The 24,611-nt window shown below is 34.4% G+C and overlaps 1 protein-coding gene across 7 annotated transcripts in view; it reads right to left on the bottom strand.

Moving 5' to 3' along the window:
- Positions 1 to 9,628, bottom strand: part of LOC120347288 (calcium/calmodulin-dependent protein kinase type II delta chain-like) — a 33,029-nt gene extending 23,401 nt beyond the window's left edge. For 6 of the 7 annotated variants that reach the window (XM_039417197.2, XM_039417196.2, XM_039417192.2 and 3 more), the window contains exons 1-6: positions 9,442 to 9,628; positions 9,056 to 9,150; positions 6,431 to 6,490; positions 3,650 to 3,704; positions 2,653 to 2,718; positions 1,695 to 1,767 (exon numbers count right to left, since the gene is read on the bottom strand). In XM_039417197.2, coding sequence (XP_039273131.1) covers positions 1,695 to 1,767; positions 2,653 to 2,718; positions 3,650 to 3,704; positions 6,431 to 6,490; positions 9,056 to 9,150; positions 9,442 to 9,515 — 423 coding nt within the window. In that variant the 5' untranslated portion in view covers positions 9,516 to 9,628. Of the gene's footprint in view, positions 1 to 117; positions 191 to 1,694; positions 1,768 to 2,652; positions 2,719 to 3,649; positions 3,705 to 6,430; positions 6,491 to 9,055; positions 9,151 to 9,441 lie in introns of all 7 variants that reach the window. The other variant, XM_078117701.1, reaches the window with a different exon arrangement.
- Between the last annotated feature and the right edge of the window lie 14,983 nt (positions 9,629 to 24,611).

Consider the following 24,611-nt stretch of genomic DNA (forward strand, 5'->3'; position numbering starts at 1 on the left):
TATTGATATTGATTATCAATGACCTTCTGTCTGCGGTCAATGGCTCAGCCCCAAACATTGTACAATGTGCCTGATTGTGGAATTGCACATAAAAACATCATTTTCAATGGCGCGTACCTTCAAATCACGATGCACTACTCCCATTTGGTGACAGTGTACAACAGCCTCCAAAATCTGCTGGATGCAATGACTACAGGAAGCAAAAGCATGCGAAAATAAAAAACAAAAAAGAAAAAATAGTCAAACAAATGTATGTTACGAGTAAATAAAAGAGCCATGCTTGAAATATTTTGTGCAACTATTAAACCGCTTTAATGTTACACTACTAAGCATCTAAAGCAGGGTTTAAAACATGATGTATATGGCATGATAAGCACTGTTTAATGGAAAACTAATGTTCTACAAGTTTTCAAATCCTCAACACCATGTCACTTAAAATTGCAAAAACACTTTTGAACCTAATACATCAGTATAAAATTTAGGTTGGAGAAAATCGCTATTGAACTTATTGCACGAAATACTTATAACGTCAACAAATTGAGTGCCCAATTTACCAGGCATGTGGCAGAATGTTTTGGACTCATGAGTCATGACCATTAAAACTCAGCTCATATGCTGAATTTTTTGATATTATTTGTGACAAGGCATGAGATGTATACTTATGTACCAATCCAAGTTCATTAATAATGAACAACTTTAATATTACTCTGTTTAATCATTTGTCATAAAATACTGTTTTTGAGTATTTACTACTTAATTTTAAATTTTTAGCCTTCTTGACTAATAGTGTGGAATATTTCTCGCGTTTGCAAATAACCTACCGGAATGTATTTTAAAAGAAGTATTTTTATGATTCTCTCTTTTATGTATAGAAAATATAGGGATGCTAATTATGGTAAATTCATGATCATTTATTCACCACAGCTTGACATGATTTGCTGATGAGAAAAAATATTTAAACCTTGCCAAAAATGTTTATGGATGTTCACAGTGTGTCAGGTGCAGAGACTACAATTTTATCAGCTGTGAAACAAAGATGGATTTTGTCTAGATTTTTGTAATATGAACGCTCTTATTATGCCGCTGATTCTACAATGACTGAAACAAGCTAATTTATATTAAAATCTAGCAGAGCAATTGGAATAGACTTCTTTCGCATTCTAATAGGTACTGAGCCCTAAGGGAAGCTCATTGCTTAAAAATTTCATGAACAAGTAATTTTGCAAATTTATATTAGGGTAAGAACTTTAGATATTAATTTACTTGCTAATAATGGATATTGAATGGGCGTTCCAAAATCATGCCAGAATTCACACAGAACACTAGGACCATTCCTTTTTAAATATTCCTAGCTTTGTTTTTGATTTGTGCAACCTCTGACAATATAAATGTTTCCATATCAAAAATAATCAGAAAAATGCGGTTTGAGTGTCTTTTAATCAGATGTATTTATACTCTATGTATAGCAGTCTTAGTGAATTCCAAGTTGCTAGCTGTTCAAAAAATGAACCATGCTGTAAAACTATTTTTGTTAATAAATCCTGAAAAAAATAAAAGCCACCGAAACTCAAGAAACTACAAACAAATAAGGAAAAGTGAAAAACTCCACTGCAAGCTGTTACTAAGTGAGTGCACAAATGTTCCACCATGCTTCATTTCTTCTAAGCATCAGTCTACCCACCAATCATGATTACCTTAACGTCTCTGTGCACAATGCTGTTCTGATGGCAGTGGTTAATGCTTTCAATTATTTGTTGTATACAACGACTGTGAATAAGGTTATCAGTGATTGAAATTGCGACCATTCGACCCCAAATAATAATAAAAAAAACATATATATATAGGCTACTCGTTATTTTGCTGTGTAGTTGATTGCAAAATTGATTTTGCTGATTAAGAAGTGATAGTCCATATAGATATATCTATATCACATTGTTTGAATATATGTTACATGAACCTGTATGGGCTCGATCCAAAATTGCACAAAAAAAAAACTTTGTGTCCTGAATACAAGAAATATTTGTTGCTAATAAATGATAAACAATATTTTCCCCATCACAACATAACATATAATAAGTAATGTTATGTAAAAATATATTTGGATAACAACCTGTCAACCAGACTAGTATATCATTCATTATATTAATCAATATTAAGTTAACTTAATTAAATTCTATCGGCATATTGGACATCACCGCAGTATATTTATATCAGAAGTGACATACGAAATGTGATAATTGCTAATCAGATTAAAAGGAGACGCTTTAACTTATGACAGACAAGGTGAGCAGGCTGGCTTGGGAGAATAAAACCCTACTGCTTCACCAAAAACCAAACATGATAAACTTCAACGAGTCGCCAAAAAACTAATAATAATAAAACTTAATATTATCAGCTCTTGCATTTTGTGAAACCAGTGGTTGTTTAGTAGGATTGGTATGGGAAAATAGGAGACAAACCTATTGTAAAATACTTTCAAACCATGTCTCTGCTGTATGCTGATCAAATTGCAATAATTGGAACCATATTCGTTAAATTACGGAATACAAGAATGACCGTTAAAAAATTTCTACAATGATAAAAAAAAATTTGAATTGAAATTACAATTACGATGAGATAGTCAATGATACAAACAATAATATTGAAATATACCTGGCATCTGCTTCACTGTAGTATTCTCTCGCTACAATATCTTCGAATAATTCTCCTCCTGTGACTCTGTAAGCATATGAAAACAAAAATTTCCAATCATTCAATAAACAGAGGAACTTGGACATTCGTGGTCCTTTTCTCCTTGTTTACTTTCAACTTCGGATCCGCGTGTGGTACTCGCCACAAGGATGCTCGAACGGGATAGTATTTAAGTGATGAGTGAAAATAACATGATCTCTTTCAACGAAATAGTACCGGTAAGTATATTATTTGTGAGCTTTCGTTAGATCATGGTCTAACTTCTTCAAAACAATACAAGATATAACTTAATCGCTATTTGATTAAATTATATCTTGTATCGTGTTGAAGAAGTATACACAAATATACTTACTATTTCATTGAAAGAGTTCATGTTATTTTCACTATTCAATAAACAGTTGTGAATTTTGGAAATTTATCAAAATCAACCAAAGGAGGTGATTCTAATCTATGAATGTTTCAAATTGTAGTGGTACCGCTACCACCACTAATGCTAATGAGCTAATCCCAGCAAAAGAAATAGGGGACCTCCTGAAGTATGCGCACCAAGATGGCACACAACCTGAACTCAGGTTGTGTAACAGGTTAGGGTTCAGGTTGTGCGACATCTTGGTGCGCATACTTCAGGAGTATCGAAAAAAGTATTTGTCGGTAATTTGAATTTAAAAAAAATATTAAAATCAAACAACTAGGCCTATTCCAAACAGGTATGTAATAATGTAATAAGGTATATAAGTTGACTGTCACCTCAAAGTTAGGTAGGCAAGAAATACTGTGACCATATTTGTGATAAAACTGATAGATAATTCAGAAAATTCAATGGTGTAAGTAAGTCTCATTCATTCCAACTTCAGTTATCATGAGAGACAGCAACACAATTGATAAGTTTTTTCATATTTTACCGGAGTGAAAATAAAAAAATTTCACATCTTCTTGATGAAAAAATAACAGTACTCACAGGTCAAAAACAAGATAATGGCACGTTTCCTCTGAGATGCTTGCATATAGCCGAACTGAAATGATAAAGCATAATTATTGCTCCTGAATGTGATGTTGAAAATTAGAAAGTAGATTGAATTTATTCTGCTAGACATTACTAACAGATGAACTAGGACTGTAGCTTTATGTTGAAAAAAGAACCAATAAAATACATACAAATACTAAATTTGGTTTGCCAACAGGTAATATTACTACTGTTTTTCCCAATGTAATCTCATATTACAATATTTTAAGCCAACATAATCGTATACCAATTACAGTCAGTTCATTATTAATAGTTGTTTTAGAATTCCAATTTCACAATTTTGATTTAAAGGATCCATATATAAAGAAAACACTGTGTCAAAAAATACCTATCCATTTTGGCCCTTGTTGGTTAGGTTGCCTATCACATTCATGTTAGATTAGATAAAAGCGGAAATCAACAGGCGACACAAGGAGCGTTTTAGTTGCCGGCTTTCCAGGTGCCATGTCGCTTTGTAATGATCATGCTGTTTATTAGGAGTGAAGATATAAGCCAAGGCGTTAAACACCCGTGGTATCGTCGGCGCCTACAGCGACGTCTGCGCCGGACAGCTGTCGCTTCCGATTTCGTAGGTAAGATACGAGGTATAGAATTCGATAAAATCTGTCCTAAACATCTTAAAACTTCGATATTAAATGCAAATTTCCGAAACGTCGGCAAATTACAATTTCCAGTTTCAATCAACACATGTCGAAAGTTAATCATGTGACGTGATATCACGGAAATATTGACAATGCTATAATCGCTTCCGGCAGTTTGAGGACGCAACGATCAATAATGTCGATTTTATTTTGATCGAAACATTTGTTATTATCATTTAATTTAATAGGTAGCGTCAACCATCCAGAGGCCATGCTCGGTATACATAAATATAGGTTTCATTTCTATTATGTGTTGTCATATTTTGGTTTTCGATATGTAATACTGTAAAATTACAACAAGCGGCCGCACGATAAGTACATTGTATTTTAATTTGAAAATGATTAAGAATATATTATGAATACAAAATAAGGGAACGTGATAATTTCCGTTGATTTCCGCCCACGCCGAAAGTGTCACACAGAATGTCGCCCTTTTCCTATTGCGCACATCTAACCTTACTTTGAGTAAGGTGTAATATGTTTTTGAGAAATTATTAATACAAGAACCTCCACATAACACGTGCAAAAGATTTCGTTACTTTCAAGGAAATTATGAAATCAATTGTGTGGTTGGTGACGGTTGTGCACACTGCGTACGAATTGCGTTAACTAAAATATTTGCAACGCAATGCCGCAGCAAGGGCGATGTTATGCGAGTAAAGCGGAGCGACATGCAACGTCAATCAGTTACGTATCGCCGTAAATCACCGACGGTTGGACACACTCCAAAAACATTGCTATTATGTTGCAAGGTATAGTTAAATCTAAGGTCCTCTACGCGTTGAAACCACCGTTTTGAATGTTAATTCAACACATACATCGACATGAACCGAACAATTTTTTAACCAATGTGCCACTAGAAACCGCGATTATCAAATATTATCTATTCGGTATTAGATTGCTTGCCAAGATTTTCTGGCTACTTGTGTTTAGTGAACTAATTCAACATATGGTGGAAACCACAGACAGCAAATGTACAGGTGTTCCTGTATCTGCTAGTGATGATACAAATAAGATAAAAATGGAATAATAAAGTAGATCCCATAATGGTGATTCCTATGCAAGTAGGTGCCCAAGAATGGATTGTATTTTAATTACATCATCAGATTAGGATTTTTCTTTATTTTGTTTCAAACATGGGATGTAAAGATTTATTTGAAACAACCTTGAAACAGAAGGACTTTTGGGAAGGCCAAGTATAGAATATATATGATAGTACGATAATTAACAAAAACTTTGTTTTGATACTTATATTATTTAAAATCGGTTCAAATTATCTAAAGTACAGAATTGGCCACACCTACACACAACTATATCCCTACCAATGTGAATAAATAATATAGCATAGATAAAAATCCAATATAGCACGACTCACGTCTCACGTTCACAATTCGTAACGTAACCCCTTCTAATTTAGCTATTGTTCAAAATTAAATCAGTATGTTCGTAATTAGCTGTGGATAATTTTCCCATCGATAGCTAAGAACTGGATTCAAAAAACGTGTCATGGACAAAAGATAATGAAAACAAGTAGTCATTGACAATAACCAATAAGGATGTATCTAAAACATCAAACAAGACAAACCAATGAAAGGCACAAAAAGGAAATGTAATCCCTGAAACTGAAGTGTATTATAAAAGGAGTGAGTGTGTGGTCTTACAATAAAACTGAGTCATCATTATCCTAATCAAAAATCATAAGAAATTTTAAAAAACCAAGTATAATCTATAGATGATATTAGTATAAAAATATAAAAGATTGAATAAAATATTCTTCCTGAATTTTATGAAGTCGTTACATATTTTAATAAACTTCAGTCTTGAAACTTTGAAGTGTCATCAAAGTAATAAGTTGCATTGGGAATATTTAATGTTCACCGCAAAAAATGTTTCATTTTCTAAATTCAATAAAATTTCTTGTTGCAATTGCAAGCAATAAAAGATATTGAATTAGACTAAACTATTGCCTTCCACTTATAGCCTGTATTAATAAATTATAATTCATGATGCATTTCACAACGAAATATTGCAAAATATGCTAGCATTCATATAAATAATGAAACAAGGCACCTACCTATGTTTGGGTGTTTTAAGAGTCTGCATATTTTCGCTTCTCTTTCTAACTTTTGCAGATCTGAAATAAGATAAAATGATGTCAAAACAAAGATTTATCAAAGAGAATATCCTGTAAATTAACATTAGTAAAATGAACCACAATCTTTACCAGTCTTTAATTGAATATGCGAAGATGTAGTGAGATACGGAGCACCATCTTCATGAATTGTTAGTTGTGACAAAAAATAAATAGAGAAATAATATACCCGATAACTCTTACCTACGCCCTCAAATTAAGGTAACGATAAAAACCACTAAATCGCATACTAAAGGTGAACAGATCAACTCTAATTACCAATATAAATGAAAAAGTGCAAATGACACACAATTTATGAGAAGGGCTTTTTATTTGGTTCTCAGAGATAAAAGAAAAGACCATTATGTTATTAGACCAATTCGATTTTAGGTCATACTGTCACCATTTTCCTCTTCTTCGCTTCTTAATAGTTATGAATAATTTATGATAAAAGAAGCTATAATTTGCAAAGTCCAGGGGTCTCAAGATAATATTTCTTTACAGAGCTAAAATTAAACACTGCATCTATCGTCCATAAGAAATATCAAAAATCAGAGACTGGCATTTTCCATTTGGACTTTGATCAAGCACAGGGGCAATCAAAAATTTAATTGACAATAAATCCATAAAGATACTTCAACTTCCTTTATAGAGAATTTCACATCTAATGTAAATTGTTCAAAAATTCCAGCATTATTTAAATACACAACCCAAGATCAAGTTTTTGATATTAAACAGATAAATGAAATCTAGGGCATCTGAAATATTCAATTCACTCAAGCCCAAACCCCCAAAATGATTTGCTTCGGGTATTAGAACCATTGTCAGCAATTGATATGTATTATGTATTATTGATATGTATTATTATATGTATTACAAATTAGATGGTATAAATTCTGTATCTTGTATTTTATATATATTATACCAGTAAATATTCATATACTGAACATAAATCTATTTTGTATTTTCAAAAAAACTGTCACAAGCACATAAATTTAATACAGTCGTACAAAATCAATGATGCTAATTTGCATGTCCATATTATTAAGAGATATGTAAAGGAATTACAGAATAATATCTGACACATCATGTTTAAAATATTGACAGCCAGTACATCAAGTTAGAGAATGACAATTTGTTGTAAGCATTGTAAGAAAAAACATGACAGATGGTCTCGTTTAAACAGCATTGAAAGGTAATATTGACAACAATAAGTCTGTTCATTAATGATTTGTGAAAACCTAGAGACGTAATTATGGACTGTAAAACTAGAATTCTTCTTACAAACCTTTGCAAAGATAATGAAATCTTTGTAGATATCATATTGGCAATAATAGAATATGGGCTTTGAGTGTCAATCAAGTAAGGGATATTTATGAACCATGATGTCATGTTAGTACTAATATGCAAAAGCATTAAGTTAAGAATTTGAGTGCGAATTTAAAATTATCTATTTTAAGCTCTAATGTTCATAAAAGCTGCATGTAACTAATGACTGTTTACTGGTATTATAAACAATATCACCTTATTATTCAATATGTCAACTAAATAGTATGTCTGTATGATGAATAACTTTGTAAATTGAGAAGACTTTATAGGAACTTATTCTTAAGTATGTATTTTATAAAGGATGAGAAATACAAATGCCAAAGTTTTATACTGGCTCAAATGATAAAGGAATTTGTAAACTACATTGTTTGAAGAATAAATGCTTAGCAAATAACCCCACGCCTTGCCGTACTTCACCATCCAGCTCACGCAAAACCGATAAGGTAACGGACACGCCCATACCTTGTCAATTTTTGCACATTCAGCTCATAGAAACAGAAAATATCCCAATAGAGCATAGAATAATAGTAAGATTTTTCTGCTGCATTATTTGAAATCTTATCTAAATTTTACAACTGAGTGGTGTAAAACAATTGATTAATAATAATAAAAATCAAATCGAATATAGAAAAAACATTACAAACATACAGATAAACTCTGATGTAAAATGACTAAGCAAACCAAGCAATACAGCCTTTAATGAGACTATGATATGGAAGCATGCAGTCTGATAACTATGCGACAAGGTCTAAATTTAGAACAGTATTTTGACGATGATTGGCATTTGGCATTTCATTTCGTGGTCTATTGAATAACAGAAAAACAACTTCCCTAAGGTTTTAAAAACATTCATTCATGAAAAGGAAATAACAAAGAATTTCAATAATTGAGCAGTAGTGGCACTTAATATGCAACACTGCTTTGGAGAGTTTATTAGGATATAATTTTTTAGATATCGACAAACCTTTCATGTATATGGTAATAAAACTATAACAGAAAATTAATTTTTGAATTTTTCCACATTTTTTGTGGTTGATGATGCTTGAAATATGTTTCTATAATATTACGCTCCTTATCTTGGATCAATATAAAGTTCTACAGAAATCTTTTTGTAGCTTAATTATCATGCAAAACTAGAGATTCATTCAAAATAATATTTAGTTTTTCATATCCAGATGCATAGTTGATTGAATGTAAAGAAAGATACTGAGGAAATGTTTCATCATAAAGTAAGTATACCTCGTGGGCTCAACTTCCTTGTATTTATTATTTTAGCAGCGTAGTCTGCACCAGTTTGTCTTTGTACACATCTTCTCACGATACTGAATGCTCCTCTGTATTAATTGAAAAGATAGAAAACATTAAATTTACTACAAATGAAAAGTGTTGAATTGAATTTAATACAATATCCAATTTTTGTCATTGATGAAGTTGAATGAGCAGGACTCAATGAATAATATTTTTTGAATATAATTGTTAGGTCACAATGTATGCAATTTGGCTGTCATATATTTCCATTCCCATCATATTGGGAAAGTCAAGATTTATATATAAATTATTCTTGACATATGTATTAGAATAGGCCTATATCATTTCCTACAATAACAGAGTCCCGAATTACTTACTTTCCCAAATCTTCTTTCAATTCATAGACATCAGTAAAAGCTGTGCCTTTCGAATTATCATTCATTCTGCTCATTAGATGTCACAAAAAGTCCTAATTGGCCAAAAAATCCTTTTCGATTCCCTCCTTTTTCAGTCTTAATTGGGTATACTGAAACTTATGATTTCATACCAAATTACCCACTTAAGTTCACTAAGAATGCAAAAGAAACATAGAAGATTGCAATATTAGTAGATCGTATTTTAACGTGTATTCTCATCGCGGGGTATTCGTTGTAAGCTTGAAGATATATATAGAATACAACTTTTCAATCACAACCATAGCACAGGTTACTATAATATAGCCTCGACATACAGCCACAAAATGTAACTAATGCCATATATCGTGACAAAATGATTACGCCAAATTTTGAATTAACAACTATTAATTTTAAAGGAGTATCTGGCACAGAAAAACTAACACAATTTGTGTACTTCATGTCTTTATGATATAAAAATTTCACTCATTTCAAAGGCTTGTTCGCAAACCACAAACATCTCGAAAAAATAATTATATTGAGAAATGGCATTGTTTAAGCTGCAAAAGTGCACTGCCGACAAATATTACTATCAAGTTGTATGGGGGAAACTTTGTGGAAGTTATTATTTAATCATATCAAATAACTTTATCAAATAAAGAATGACATTAACAATACACTGATATAAGTAAAAATAAGTGCTTCACTGACTGGTAAATTAATTGGACGATATCTTTACTGCATCTGTATACCTAGAAAAAGCATCCAGTAAACTTCGCTAGACACTGACACAATATACTTGCACAACACGAGGAATCAACCATCTAAAAGATTTTGAAGTCCTCAAACTACAAACATTCCCAGGCTGTAGCTGTAAATTCCTTGATAATAAACATAGATCAATGGTTGATAATAGATACTAAGGTGTGAGAAAACTCTATTGTACATATCTTAGATGACTCAGACTGATAGGTGTCAAGTTTTTAATGAGATAAAAATGTAATTGATTTCTATGCAATAAGCTGTGACCTATCAACACTTCCTCCATACAGCCATAGAAGATTTTTGGAATACTTCAACAAAAACTTAGAAATTATTATTTGAAATCTATAAATACGCACTATGCAATTGTCTGGCATTCCTGTATTCTACAAATCTCATATGGATATGTGATCGTGGTTTCAAAAAGACTCAGAATTGACAGTGAAGTAAGTATATATCGGTATAACAGTAAAATACTGAATCATATTCAGATATTCCACATCCTCTAAATTATGAAATGCCAAGCACACAATTTGAAAAAGGACAAATACCGGTACATATTTAAGATTGAAGTACTATAAATAAAAACGAATTGTATGTAATTTGACATTGGTTTTGAGAATACCACTACTTTAACTTAACTATCAGAGCATATAAGTTAGTTACATTAGAGCATTACTGTCATGAATTGATTGCACTCAATTGATGAACTGTAGAACTTGAACTTCATAGCATAAACATTTTTTATTTGAATCCAATTTACTTCCAACATCAGACCTCGATCTAAGAAATCGAATAAATATAAAAAAATCTTTTTAATTGTGGGAAAAATTAAGATAGACTATCTGAAAAGTAAAAATAGTAAATCTAACCTTGCCTAGCTTTGAGTAAAAACATTGCTGAACATCAGGCAGTGTTTTTTTGAAACTGAGGCATAGTGAAGTGCTATACTGTTATTCTAGACTAGTCTATATCTCAATACTGTAATACCTTCAACACTGCAACAAGAGAAAAAAATCTAGTCTGCCAGTACAGCAGTAGATTACAACTACGAGTAATAGCCTATAATTTTGTTATAACTTCCAATCTACATAATTTATAGAACATCCCTTGTACCGTACCGGCACAGACAGAGAGCTGGCTATTCAAGTCCACAACCAGACAACGGTACCGGTACCGTACCGGTTCGCCCAGGCATACGGTACATCGCCAACATACCGTACCGGTACCGGGTACCGTACCGGTACCGGTACTGACATTAGCCCAGCAGGCTGTCGTCGCTTGTAACTCAGTAACTGCATAATTGTCAACCGCAACAGGTCGCTGCAGTGAAAGAATATTTAATGACAGAATGCTGAAACTTGCCGTCACATAAAAATGACAGCGCCCATACTGCAGTACCGATACCGCACAGGTGCCAATGCCGTACTGAAGTACCACTGCGTGAGCCCTATGTGGTGATGTCACTAAAGGTCCGTTTAGAAAACTTCAAAATTACTGGGGTCCGGACATTACGGTACAGAATATTTTTTTCATCAAATAAACGAAACGTCAAATGATGGCTCGCAAATATCGACACAAATGTCGCATGTTAATACCAGTACGACAAACTGTATAGCTGTGTATTTAAATTGTATTAAAATCATGTAAAACTACCAAACGATGCTTATGCTGCCAAAATAAACAAGCATACGCGGTCCAAAGAAACCTTTCCCCGAACATCGACTTCTTTACTTCGTGACATTGGCCAATCAGAAAGATGCAAAAAGTGACGTAACAATGCTCCCTTTTCGCATCCGCACAGACACTTTTCTCCCTCAGACAGATTTTCAAGCGCGGTCGTAAACATTACCCCGTTTTCGCGTTTTCGAACTATATTCGTTAGTTTTCCGTTGTGTTTCGGAAACTAAAATGTAAATCAGATAATTCAATGATTACTCTGTCTTCCTAGAAGTTTTAATTTAATCGCAGTAATAAAAAATTAGTGTAGAAATAGCTGTGATAGACTAGGCTAAAATTCTTTACCGGTTCTTTTGAAAATCAGATTGTTGTAAGCGATGAAACATGATGATGGTTTGAAACACATATCCCATTTTACAGGCGCCAACTCGCAAAAGCACTTTTAAAATACCCACGGAAATTTTGCAATGGGAAAGTAGGAAGAGGGTCAAATTTTTCGGGGGTCAAAGGTCTATTCAAATGGTCGAAAGGTCCGGATTCGGACCGCGGTCTGCCAGTCGAGTAGCCCTGGTATAGACTAGAATGGTTCAAGGTTGTCGTTCTCGGGTGCCACACTATTATTTTTGTATTGTTCGAGGGCCACAATAGTTCCAGGAATAGGTAAACAGTGCAATTAAAAACAAACACTTTTATTGTCGAAACACAATGACAATTATTTGTCACTTATCAAGCTAAAACATGCAATAAACCACCAAAAAACTCACTAAAACGTGCCAAAATCTTACTATATCTACATTTAGTGTAAGATTTCAAACTCTTCATAACGGAGAAATTGCCATAAAGAGTTTTAGATTGTCACCGACACAACTTGCAGACATATCAAGCAAGCATTGTGGTATTTTCCCTCCCATGACCAGTCTTCTTTTCAAACTCATGTTTACAAAATACCTCACAAATTACTGCAGATTGATTGATTACTGAATTTTACCAAATTTTAGATACATAAGGGTAATTACTAAATTTATTGACATATACGCAGCATTTTTTTGTAATACTGTTTAGGCTGGTTGCAAAAAAAAACGGCACAAATCATATTGTTTGGCCCTTAGTCGTGTTATGTTAGTCGTTGGTATTTTAGACTAGTCTAGCAAATTATTTAATATTGCTGACGTAGTTGCCTCAGCTAGCCGTATCACTAGTCAATTTGTTGACATTAGTGATGTAACAATATGTCAAAAGATTCTTCTGGGTATTTTTTATAACAAGCAAAACCAAATGCGATTTGATTTTTTGAAAGATCGACTAATAGCACTTGCATCGAGAACTCCACCTTAGCAAAATGGTATATATTGTATTCAAACGTATGCATTGAAATATCAACACTGGCTATTATATTTGGATCTGAGGGATTCCATGGATATTTATATATGTGTGTGAATGAATTCAATTGATGTTGAATCATATATATCAAAAACATTTGAAGAGTATGCTAAAGAACCCAATTCATAAGATTACAAAGATTTGTAATGAGATAATAATGTGAGTTATGTACCAGGAAAATTCCTATATTTCGCAAATAGCCTACTTCTTCTTGAGAACTAATATTTCAAGCAATTTGCAAATGCATGAAAAATATTTCGAAGAAAGTCGAAGACCCATATTTGACACTGGCAGCATATCGAATTACTCAGGTTGGAGGATTAAATGCACACCAGCACACCTGCAAGATTTTTGTTATCGAAAAGATTGAGATCTAGCGTGCCGGTTTCTTATGAAATATTGAAATCAGGAAGGCCATCGAATAAATATTAGGGTCTTCTAAACACGCATAAAAATTCCTATGATCGAAGGGCAATGCCATATATGCAATAAGGGTATAATAATAACTAGTTTATACGTCTGAGAACAAGAGATGTTACATGGGAACCAGCGAGAATAATCGAAAAATGATAGCCTGAGGTTGAAACAACTTTAGGAAATTATATGAGAACAAAAAAAAAACGGAAAAAGAGTGATTTTGTCATACTTCCAACATGAAGATGCAAGGACAGAGAGAAGTGAAATCAGACAACAGGCCTAATGCATCAGTAGATAATTCAGCAAGACAATGTATGTATGTTTATTCGTCTCGTAATAGTGATAAATAAATAAATGAACAAATATTATTATTTAAGATAGGATGCATGCACAAGACCGTGCTGGGCACACAAATGTGCGGCACGCACCCTTTTTGACAAATATAAAACAAAAAACATTAGATTAAATATGTATAATATGGTCCCTTATATAGACAGTTGTGCAAGGTGGGGCAATGGGTCGTTTGGTGTGGTGAAAGTGGTAAGTGTGGAGTATAGATTCAGATTCAGATTTTATTTTCGTCATGCAAAACCAATATACGATATGAAAAAATAAAAAAAGACATATAACAAATTACGAAGACAGATATCGGCTTGTTGCAATAGACGAGGGATCGCGAAAGACTCAAAGAGTCATCCAGTCAGCGACACCTTGTAGCTGCATTGAAGCAGCAAATATAGCAACCGAACAACTCAATATTAAATAGTCACTAAATTCGACACAATCATATATATAAAAGGGACAACAAAAAGAATGCCACAATGACCACGAAAAGTTACCTAAACATTCACTTAATTAGCCTCAATCACAAAAAGGAACAACAAAGTTTGAAAAATAAAATACAGGATGTCATAATAACTATGGAGTATTAGATATTTACCTAATTAAACTCGATCATACAGAGTAAGAACAAAATAAAATCGAAATAAACACCGAAAAACTACAATGATCACATCGTATTATATGACTTAACAGCGACATCTGTAAGAAGGATATGCCTCAATGACAACAAAGAATTGCGAAATAATGCTGACTAAGCATACACAGTAAACCAATATGGCGTGCCCAGCAACGGGCTTCTGGCTGCGAGAATCAATACCGTATTTAACGGATTTTTATGTTGAAAGCGATTGTTAGTGGCTATTAGAGTAGTGCAGAATAATTATGGGTTCTGCAGTATTCGTGGCATATAGGTTGGGCGGAAAATATTCATTTTACTATCTAAATATATGCCAAGATATTTATAAGAATGGACATTTTCAAGTTCTTTGTCATCAATTTGTATTACTGTTTCATTTTTAGATTTGCACTGGTGTGGAGATATTAACATAGTTTTTGATTTGCCAATGTTCAGTGTTAGTTTATTAGACCGCATCCAATTTGATACTTTCGCAATTTCAGAATTTACTCTCAACTGAAGAACTGCACAAGATTTGTCGCTGTCGAGAAGATTGGTATCATCAGCAAACAATTTGGTAAAGAAGGAGGAACAACAAGTTATGTCATTTACATAGACTAGAAATAGAAGAGGACCCAAGCAACTACCTTGAGGAACTCCGTGAGTCACTGGTAAGGGAGAGGAACGACACGACCCAACTTGAACATATTGTGATCTATTACTTAAATAACTAGAAATGAGTTTGTTTGCTGTACCCCTGATACCGAAATGTCTCAACTTGTAAATCAGGATGTTATGATTTACGGTATCGAAGGCCTTCCTTAGATCTAGGAATGTTGCACTGACAAACTCCTTCCTCTCTAGTTTATCGTAGATATATGATATTGTGTCTAAGATAGCATGTGATGTAGATAGATTATTTTGGAAGCCAAACTGTGATTTATTTATTACATCATGTTTCGTAAAAAAAGCATTGAGTCGCTTATGAATCAAACGCTCAAATATTTTACTTATTGATGAAAGAATTGAAATTGGTCTGTAATTTGACATACATTTTTTATTGCCAGATTTGAAAAGAGGGATCACTCGGGCAATTTTGAGACATGCAGGGAAGATTCCAAACAAAAGTGAGCAATTGAAGAATTCAGCCAAACATGGTGCAATGAGATCAGCAACTAATTTAAGGAAACGTGCTGGTATGTTGTCTGGACCAACTGCCTTCCTGTCTTTCAAATTATGTATTTCTATTATCAATTCATTTGTAGTCGCTGGGCTCATGAAGATGGACTGGTTTATACAATTGTGAAGAAATTGTTTAAAGCTATCCTGTTCAGTGGAAAACTTGCCTGAAAGGCTAGACCCAATTGTAGAAAAATACTTATTAAATTCTGTAGCAATCAAAAGTTCATCTCTAATTATAGAGCCATTTTCAATATCGATCTCGTTAACTTTTTGATTAGATTTATTTTTTACATGAGTGATTTCGTTAACTGTTTGCCATGTTGACCTAGGATTACCTTTGTTTTTAGCAATAAGGTTTTGATAATAGGTTTGTTTTGAATCATCTATGGCTCTAATCAAAACATTTCTATACTTTTTGAAATAGGAGCGTTCGGAAGTGTTCCCTTTCAAAAAGTGGGATTCAAACATCTTATTTTTGTGGCGAATAGAAGCAAGCAGACCTTTGGTTAGCCATGGTTTTGATCGTAGCCTTTTTTGACGACGTGAGAGTGGTCGAAGCGGGGCGTGGCGATCAATCAGGTGAACAAAAGATTTTACAAATTCGCTGAAAACACCATCAAAGTTTTGGGAACTCAAATTGTTTCTAGCAATATAATTATGAAAAATTACTTGTGTATCTGTGCGAAAGCAATCGATCGAGAATTTTGACATGTCCCTTGCTATTTTGACATAATTTGTATGGGCTGGTTTTATGCCACTGAGGCAACACATAACAGGAAAATGGTCTGTTATGTCTGAGAGAACTACATGAGATTTGATTCTAAAATTTGAAATATTAGTATAAATGTGATCTATAAGTGTTGATGATGTACTGCTCACTCTAGTAGGCTTAGTGATTAATGACTTGGCATTGTGAGAAATTAACATATCGGCATAATTTGCAATTTGGGCATTAGTTGACAATGTAAGTAAGTTAATGTTAAAATCTCCTAGTATCAAAAACTGTTTCTTTGCCAATTTAGCAAGAGATGCTTCAAATGCATTAGTAAAGCTTGGAATATTATTACGAGGATGCCTATATATAACACCAACAATTATCTTATTGACTGCGTTGGCCAAACTTATTTCAAACCATATATTTTCACAGTTGGAGTGATTGAGATTGTAATCTGAAATTTCATTATAGATGAGATCGTTTCGAATATAAGCACCAACACCACCTGCTTTTGTGATGGATGGCATGTGTATAAAGCTATACCCATCAATATTAGTGTTGGAAACAGGGTTACACGATAACTTTGATTCGCTTATCGCAATTATTTGTGGAGGGGATGAGAAATTAGATAATAGGGTTGTTAATTTATCAATATTTTTTTGCAGGGATCGAATGTTCACATGGAAAATACAAAAGTCTGACACTGATTGAGAAGAATTTAAATCAACAACTCCTACATTATTGCACGTTTCAATGTCACAGGAATAAGCTAATTGAGGGTCGTTTGCTAAAGCCATGTATGAAATGTAAGAGATATTTTCTCCAGGCTGGAAATAAATGGCCGGTATTTTTGATATATGTTTGGGTAATACATAAAATTATTTTGACTATACAATGTATGAATATTTATAATCAATAGACCTACTTGATGAGAGAAAGGTCATCTTCGTTATTGATGGGGATGGTAGTTGTCATTTCGTTCTTTTTTATTAAAACTTTTCCATTATGTGTCCATAGATATTTATATCCACATTCTTTTTTAAGATCTCTTGCTTTAAAAAATAAGTCCTTGTTATTGTCATTAAGGTTTTCTATGATGAATATTCTAGTAGATCTTGTAAAATGCTGAAAATCTTCATGAAAATTGGCCGATCTCAGTTGGCGACGATTTTTTAGAATTTGATGCCTTGTTTTTCTGCGTACAAATTTAACAATAATTGGTGAAGGCTTTTTGTTGTTTTCTTTTGACATCCGGTGACAGTTTGATATGTCAGATGATTGCAGCGGTACATTTATTCGTGCTGCTACCTTCATAATTAATTTTTCACAATCTTCATCACGCGAGTAGGGTATATTGTGAAATTCTAAATTATCCAGCCTTGACCTACGCTCCTGGTCGTATTGGCGTTCAGTAAGGATATCTATTTCTTCTTCTAGTTCTTCCACAATACTTTCAAGTTGACGAATTCTTCGGGTGTTTTTAACTGTGATGGTGCTCAGTTTGTCATAATTGGCATTGAGTTCGTCAAACTTTCTGGCAATGAATTCTTGGCTTGTCTTTATTTCTCCAACCTCATCTTTAATGACATTGATCGAGGATAACTGAGTTTTCATTTGTTTTATAGATTCATCCAGAGATGATAGAGATTCCTGGATTCCAATGCTGGTCGGGGTGGTTGAAGAGAGATCCAGAGCTAATTTTTCAATGTGCTGTTCAATTATAGCCGGTATTTCCAGGCGCAGTGTCTTTAGAATTGTGCTCTCAAGTATGGAGACTAAATTGGATATATTGTGTTCTGTTAAGTTGGATGCTGAAGAAGTACATGCTGCTTGACGTTCAGTTGGACTTTTACGTTTCGGGGGTTCAGGAGGGGCATCGCTTGATCTTGAATATGGCATATTGTCCTTCCTTGAATCCACAGACAGTCAGATTGATGTTGTGAACAGATGTTATAGTTCATTTGACGAATTCAACACCAGATAATTCAACATTCCATTTTTAGAGGGTCCATTATAGGCTATGATATTATTTAACACTAGTCAACTATATCTGCAAACTTGGACAGCAAACAATGTATACAATGTATACAATGTATACAAAACTGTTTATACAGGGGAGTTTATAAGACAAGACAATATATATAAATAGAGACAACACAACACCAAATAAACATATACATAACAATGAAATCAAAATTTAGGCGCAAATACAGCGTTATTGAGTGGTGAGACCATATAGTATGAATGGGCGAAGTATAAGAGATAAATTTGCGGTTCTTGTGCTATATATGGCAGAGTGGTCCAAACCCAGGCCCGCGGGCCACATGTGGCCCGCCGCTTCATCATCTGTGGCCCGCGCCGCATTCGAAGAGTAATCAAAATATCGTATTTTAAATTGCTTCTCATAAAATGAATCAGAAAAATCGTTTGACATATTGTTGGTATATATCACCACTGTGACTGAATTGACTAGTATGATGGCTAGCTGAAGCAACTAGCGAAGTTGAATGATGTGATAGGCACTGAACTGAGCCCACAACCTTGGACCACCCTGCTATATGGTATGCGTCACTCAAAGGTGCTAGTAGAGTCTTTGATAGAATATATCTATATCAGCAAAATTGTGAACCATACAGATTTTGGTGAAATACTTCAGTTCGTGTGTCAAATTCTTAGGTATTCTTAGGTTTTATTTATAAAATTGAAGCCGAATGTGGTAAGAATTAAGGGAAAAATAAACTTAATGAAAAAGCATTTCAACAAAACCTGTCATGATTGCATTTTTTGCCAAAAGAAAATAATGTATAAAAGTACTATTTTATTAAGGCTAATATTTTATAAAAAGAAGCATTGTTTCCATGTCATGGATTGCCCTAATTGCATTAGGATCACAATCTAACCGAGAAACTGGGAAAATTTGTTACAGCTGTCTAGGTAAAAAAATCTCCAAGACACAACCATGATTATTAAATAAATAAATAAAATAATATAGTATAAGCCAAGCGCCGCCTTTACGCTGAGTTTATTGTGCAAAGCTAATTTGCACTATTTATATGATAACACTTGTTCATGACAATGAACATTAATGGACACGTAGTGAACATCTCGATCGTTTCGAAATTTTGTTGTTATTGTTATTATTTGTCTCCGTCAACACGTTTTGAAGAAATTGCCTTTCTCTTTGAATACTGGACCAATTGCTTTGAAATTTTCAGTGATTAAAGATAAAAAATTTTCTCCAGAAGGCTGTTACTTTTTTTTTTGCTATGACGTCATCAAAATCATGTGACTCTACGTGTCCATATATTTGGGCATAGCTATCTTGTTGAGATACTGGTTTGTTCCGGATCATCATACGACTTACTGAAGCAACACAGCAACAGAACCGGACTCACCCAAACATATAAGCTTGGTCTCGGCGTTTACCTTTGCAGCATCTCGTATATATTCTTACGATTATAGGAATTTTGTTTAAATTCGTTTAAGTCAGGGGTCGGCAAACTTTTGTTGCTCGCGGGCCAAAATTAAAGGTTGCAAGTTATTGGCGGGCCGCACATATTTTTAAAAAGGTAAAAACTGAAGGAATGGTCAATGAATCACATTTTTTCACACAGATTTCAGTTAAATTTCAAGCAGTGCGCAAAGAGTGATCATTTGAATATTTTCTGCGTCGTTAAACCATTTGCACTCAGCATCAACTTTTTCACGTTTTGTTGCCATTTGTTTAATTATAATCAATTATAGGCTCATTAAACGAGTTATATACTTGTTAGGTTATAATATAATTTAGTGTCTCGAAACAACTTCTTTCGCGTGAAGAATAATATTCGTCAATGCAGCTGTTTTGTCAATCTAATTCAGTGAAGCGTCGCGGGCCGGAGTTTGCCGACCCCTGGTTTAAGTCAAGTTCCGTGTTCACACCGGTCATTTAGTCAGTGTCAGCTCATTTTATCAATTCAATATGTTAACAATATTCAATCAATTGTGGGAGTTGAGTGGCAAAGTTATTTAAACAACCGCTACTCTAAATATATTCACATCGCAATAAATCAATTTCCTATGTGATATTTCTGTGTCACAGGTATCCAGCTCCAAGCAAATACCATGAGGTTGGAAGCACCATTGTTAGAACATATCCAGTGCCACGTGGCCGATTTGCCAGTAGAGGCTGCTTTTTGGACACGTAGTGGACATAACGATCGTTTCAATATTATGTTGTTGTTGTTGTTCTTTGACACGTTTTTAAAAAGTCGCTTTTCTCTTCGAATACTGGACCAATTGCTTTGAAATTTCCAGTGGTTAAAGATAAAAATTTTCTCCAGAAGGCTATTACTTTTTTTTTCGCTATGACGTCATCAAAATTATGTGACTCCATATATTTGAGCATAGCTCTCTTGTATTTCATTAGAAAGTGTAAGGCGTGTGCCGTAGTATTATGAATAGGAATTTCAATCTTCTTTTTCTTTTTGCAAAGGAATCATGAACTTCTAGCATAAGTCAAAAATTTAAAAACTACAGACAAACAGTTACAGGTGATATTTTCCATGATGACATGAGAGCCAAGTACGGTCCCAATAGGCAAAGGTTATCAGACGCAGAGACAGACCTCAATATTTCGAGCAGATGCAGCTTTTCTCGGAGCCGAGCAAAACTTTTTTTATGATTTAAAAAAAAATCGATATTAATAGTTAAAACTAGTTACCTAATAATTGTATAATGAAGTGCGTCACACAACTCAAGACTACAGTACTGTGTTACTGGATAGTGTACTGCTACTTGATGGTCAAGAACTAGTCCCATTCAATATCATTAGTCAGCAGTTGAGATGGGGTTTGAATGTTATTAAACCTAATAAACCAACACAGCATGCTATGAGTGGTTATTGAACTAAAATCCATAACTTTTCAGGTTACTGTATAGAATAGAGGACTTGTACGGGTCACGTGACCTTGTTTACTGGACGGCAATAAAACAAAAACGTCCATTTGGCTCCTGTCAGTTGCAAGTCGGATTATACGTTTCCGTTTTGTTTGGCTGTTGAAAATGGTTATTTCGTATTGTTCCGCTGGCTGTGCGTATAGTATAGACAACGAAACGGATCTTCAGTTATATTCCACTGTTTTCAAAAGATCCGGAACGTCGCGCAATGTGGATATCATCTATTGGCAAGACTGCTTGGTGTCAAGTCCAGAAGCCATCTCACTTGTGTTTCACTGTTTGCCGACAGCTCTTCGTTGATGGTGAGTCATAATGTGCCGTTATCAATTTTTTTAAATATTCATAAGCTCCCTCATTTCAATGGAAAGCAGATGACAAACTACTGTTATTGGTAGGCCTAGGCGTAGGCCTACCTGCAGACTTGACTCGTGTAAGGTATTAATCAATAATTGCCATAAGGTATTGTTTCCCTAGTTAGCAGGTAATCTATTAGTAAGTGTGAAAAGTTGAATAGATAACTAAAGTTTGAATTCTCCATCTAAGAATACGCTCGCCACCGCATCTCTGATCCCCCTGGGAGTTTCACAGGTTTCAATCCCATGCGGGGATAGTTATGTGCGAGGGGATTGCAGCTCTCCTCCCACTGAGGGGGGTTCACACGACCGCTGGTCGATTACGACATCCCCCACCATCAAGTCCATGCTTCCAAAACAAATAACTGGCTAACTAATCCCGACATAGAATGGTAATCGTACGATGTTGCACCTTGCAATCTGTCCCCAACCACAGATAAATTCTATCCTAAAAACTACTCACATTGGTAGGCATAGTTGCGTTTCAAATTGAAAGAAATCTTCATTAATGGTCAGAAGGTGTTGTCTGATTGTTTTGTTAGTTAGCAGGTAATTTATTACTGATCTGATATACAAACTTGGCACTGTCAAATGATGATTAGCGTTTAATTTATTTTCAGGAAAAAGGGCATAAACATTTAATGTGTCTTTCGACTAGACCTACCACACTTTAAAAGAAGCCGCCTACACCCCTTTTCACTAGAACCATAATACTGTAAAATATTTGATAGAAATTACCCCCGAGGCATCATATCTTCCATTTGAAAGGGATGTGGAGGCAGATACATTTTTTACTCTAAATTATGGAATGTTACTTCCAGGTTATCTTATCCTTGCTTATAGATATCTTGAGGTCAGTGACTCCAACTGACCCATGCATGCCACACTGAAAATTCTCTTGTGTACCGATAAAATTAGGCTGTTGGAGCCTTCAGACCTTGAAAACAGTCGAATCTGAGCACGTTATTTGAGCACGGAGCACGGAGCCAGTTATTTGTTTTCAGAAGCATGGACTTGGATGGTGGGGAATGGTCGTAATCGATCAGCGGTCATGTGAACCTCGGTGGGAGTAGAGCTGCAATCCTCTCGCACATAACTATCCCCGCATGGGATTGAAACCTGTGAAACTACCAGGGTGATCAGAGATGCGTTGGCGAGCGTATTCCTAGATGGCAAATTCAATTGAATTCTGGGTATTTTTTCCAGGCCCCATGGTGTTAAACTTTAGTTATCTATTCAATCTTTCACACTTAATAATAGATTACCTGCTAATTAGGGAAACAATACCTTATAGCAATTGATCATTAATTCCTTACTGTCTTACACAAGTCAAGTCTGCAACTGCAGGTAGGCCCACTGATAACAGTAGTTTGTCATCTGCTTTCCATTGAAATGAGGGAGCTTGTTAATATTTGAAGAAATTGATAACGGCACACTATAACCACATTATCACTCACCATCAACGAAGTGCTGTCCGCAAACAGTGAAACACAAGTGAGATGGCTTCTGGACTTGACACCAACACCAATTAGCAGTTCTGCCAATAGGCAATAGATGATATCCACATTGCGCGACGTTCCGGATCTTTTGGAATCAATGGAATATAACTTGAGATCCATTTACGAATACGGAACAATACGAAATAACCATTTTCAACAGCCAAACAAAACGGTAACGTATAATTCGTCTTGCAACTGACAGGAGCCAAATGGACGTTTTTGATTTATTGCCGTCCAGCAATGACATTAAACAACATGATAGGCAACTCTGACGTCACTCCATAAGACTACAGGCAAAACATTGTATTTCATGATACGCTCCAATGCACATATTTCTCGTCGCCTTTCGCGTCCGTTTTCCGCTCGCTTTTGCTACTCGGCGTCTTTTTTACGTGTAGTACCTGCCTTTTTGCGCCTGTAACGAAACAAAATAATCTCTATATCTAAGAAGTTTTGCTTACTTGGAAAGCTGGAATAACAGGCAAGCTGTAAAGAGCAATTCTGGACATCATAGACGTTTTTTTTTTATCAGAGAAGATTACAAACGCGATAGCGGAAAGATTTGTGTGGAACATTTTGCAGATAATGACAAAGTTCAAAGTTAGTAATTTTAATGTTTGCGCTTAATCATTGAAATTTCATTTAAAGAGGGTGTCATACAAAACTGTGCTGCGATACAATTCCATAACACAAAGTTTGCACCTATCGAACTTGCTTTTGTAGGTGAATTTATTAGACATATTACATATTCAGTTAATCGTAGGTAACATTGCTGGTACATAATGCATCGTAGATAGGTTTGTTTAAATTTAGGAATTTAGCTCATAGCCCACTAATTAATATTATCTTCTATGCAGGAGGTTGCAGGGCTGAATTCAACTTGCAGCCTTACCGATCACCTGACGATGCTCATTTAGTTTGGCTCGAGCAAGTCTTCTTGAAATGCTTGTGTGAATGGAAACTACCTATATTTTTTGCCTTCCTCCGATTTTAGACAAATTTATTCTGAGGGATTTCGCATATAATTCTCACTGATTGTTGGCTGTTTATAATTCCTATTGATTGTGAATTCTGATTATAACAATGAGTTGAAAATTTTTTTACCTAATTTACTGGCACCTTTTTCTTGTCAATACTCCAAGCTGAGGTAATAAACATGACAATACATTTATGTCATCTGGAAGCAAAATATGCACACAAATTAATAGTTTGGCACATTGAGATAATACATCATGACAGAAAATACAAGTTAAAGATATGTATGACTATCA

This window comes from Styela clava, chromosome 11 (assembly GCF_964204865.1).
Source record: "Styela clava chromosome 11, kaStyClav1.hap1.2, whole genome shotgun sequence".
Taxonomy (NCBI): domain Eukaryota; kingdom Metazoa; phylum Chordata; class Ascidiacea; order Stolidobranchia; family Styelidae; genus Styela; species Styela clava.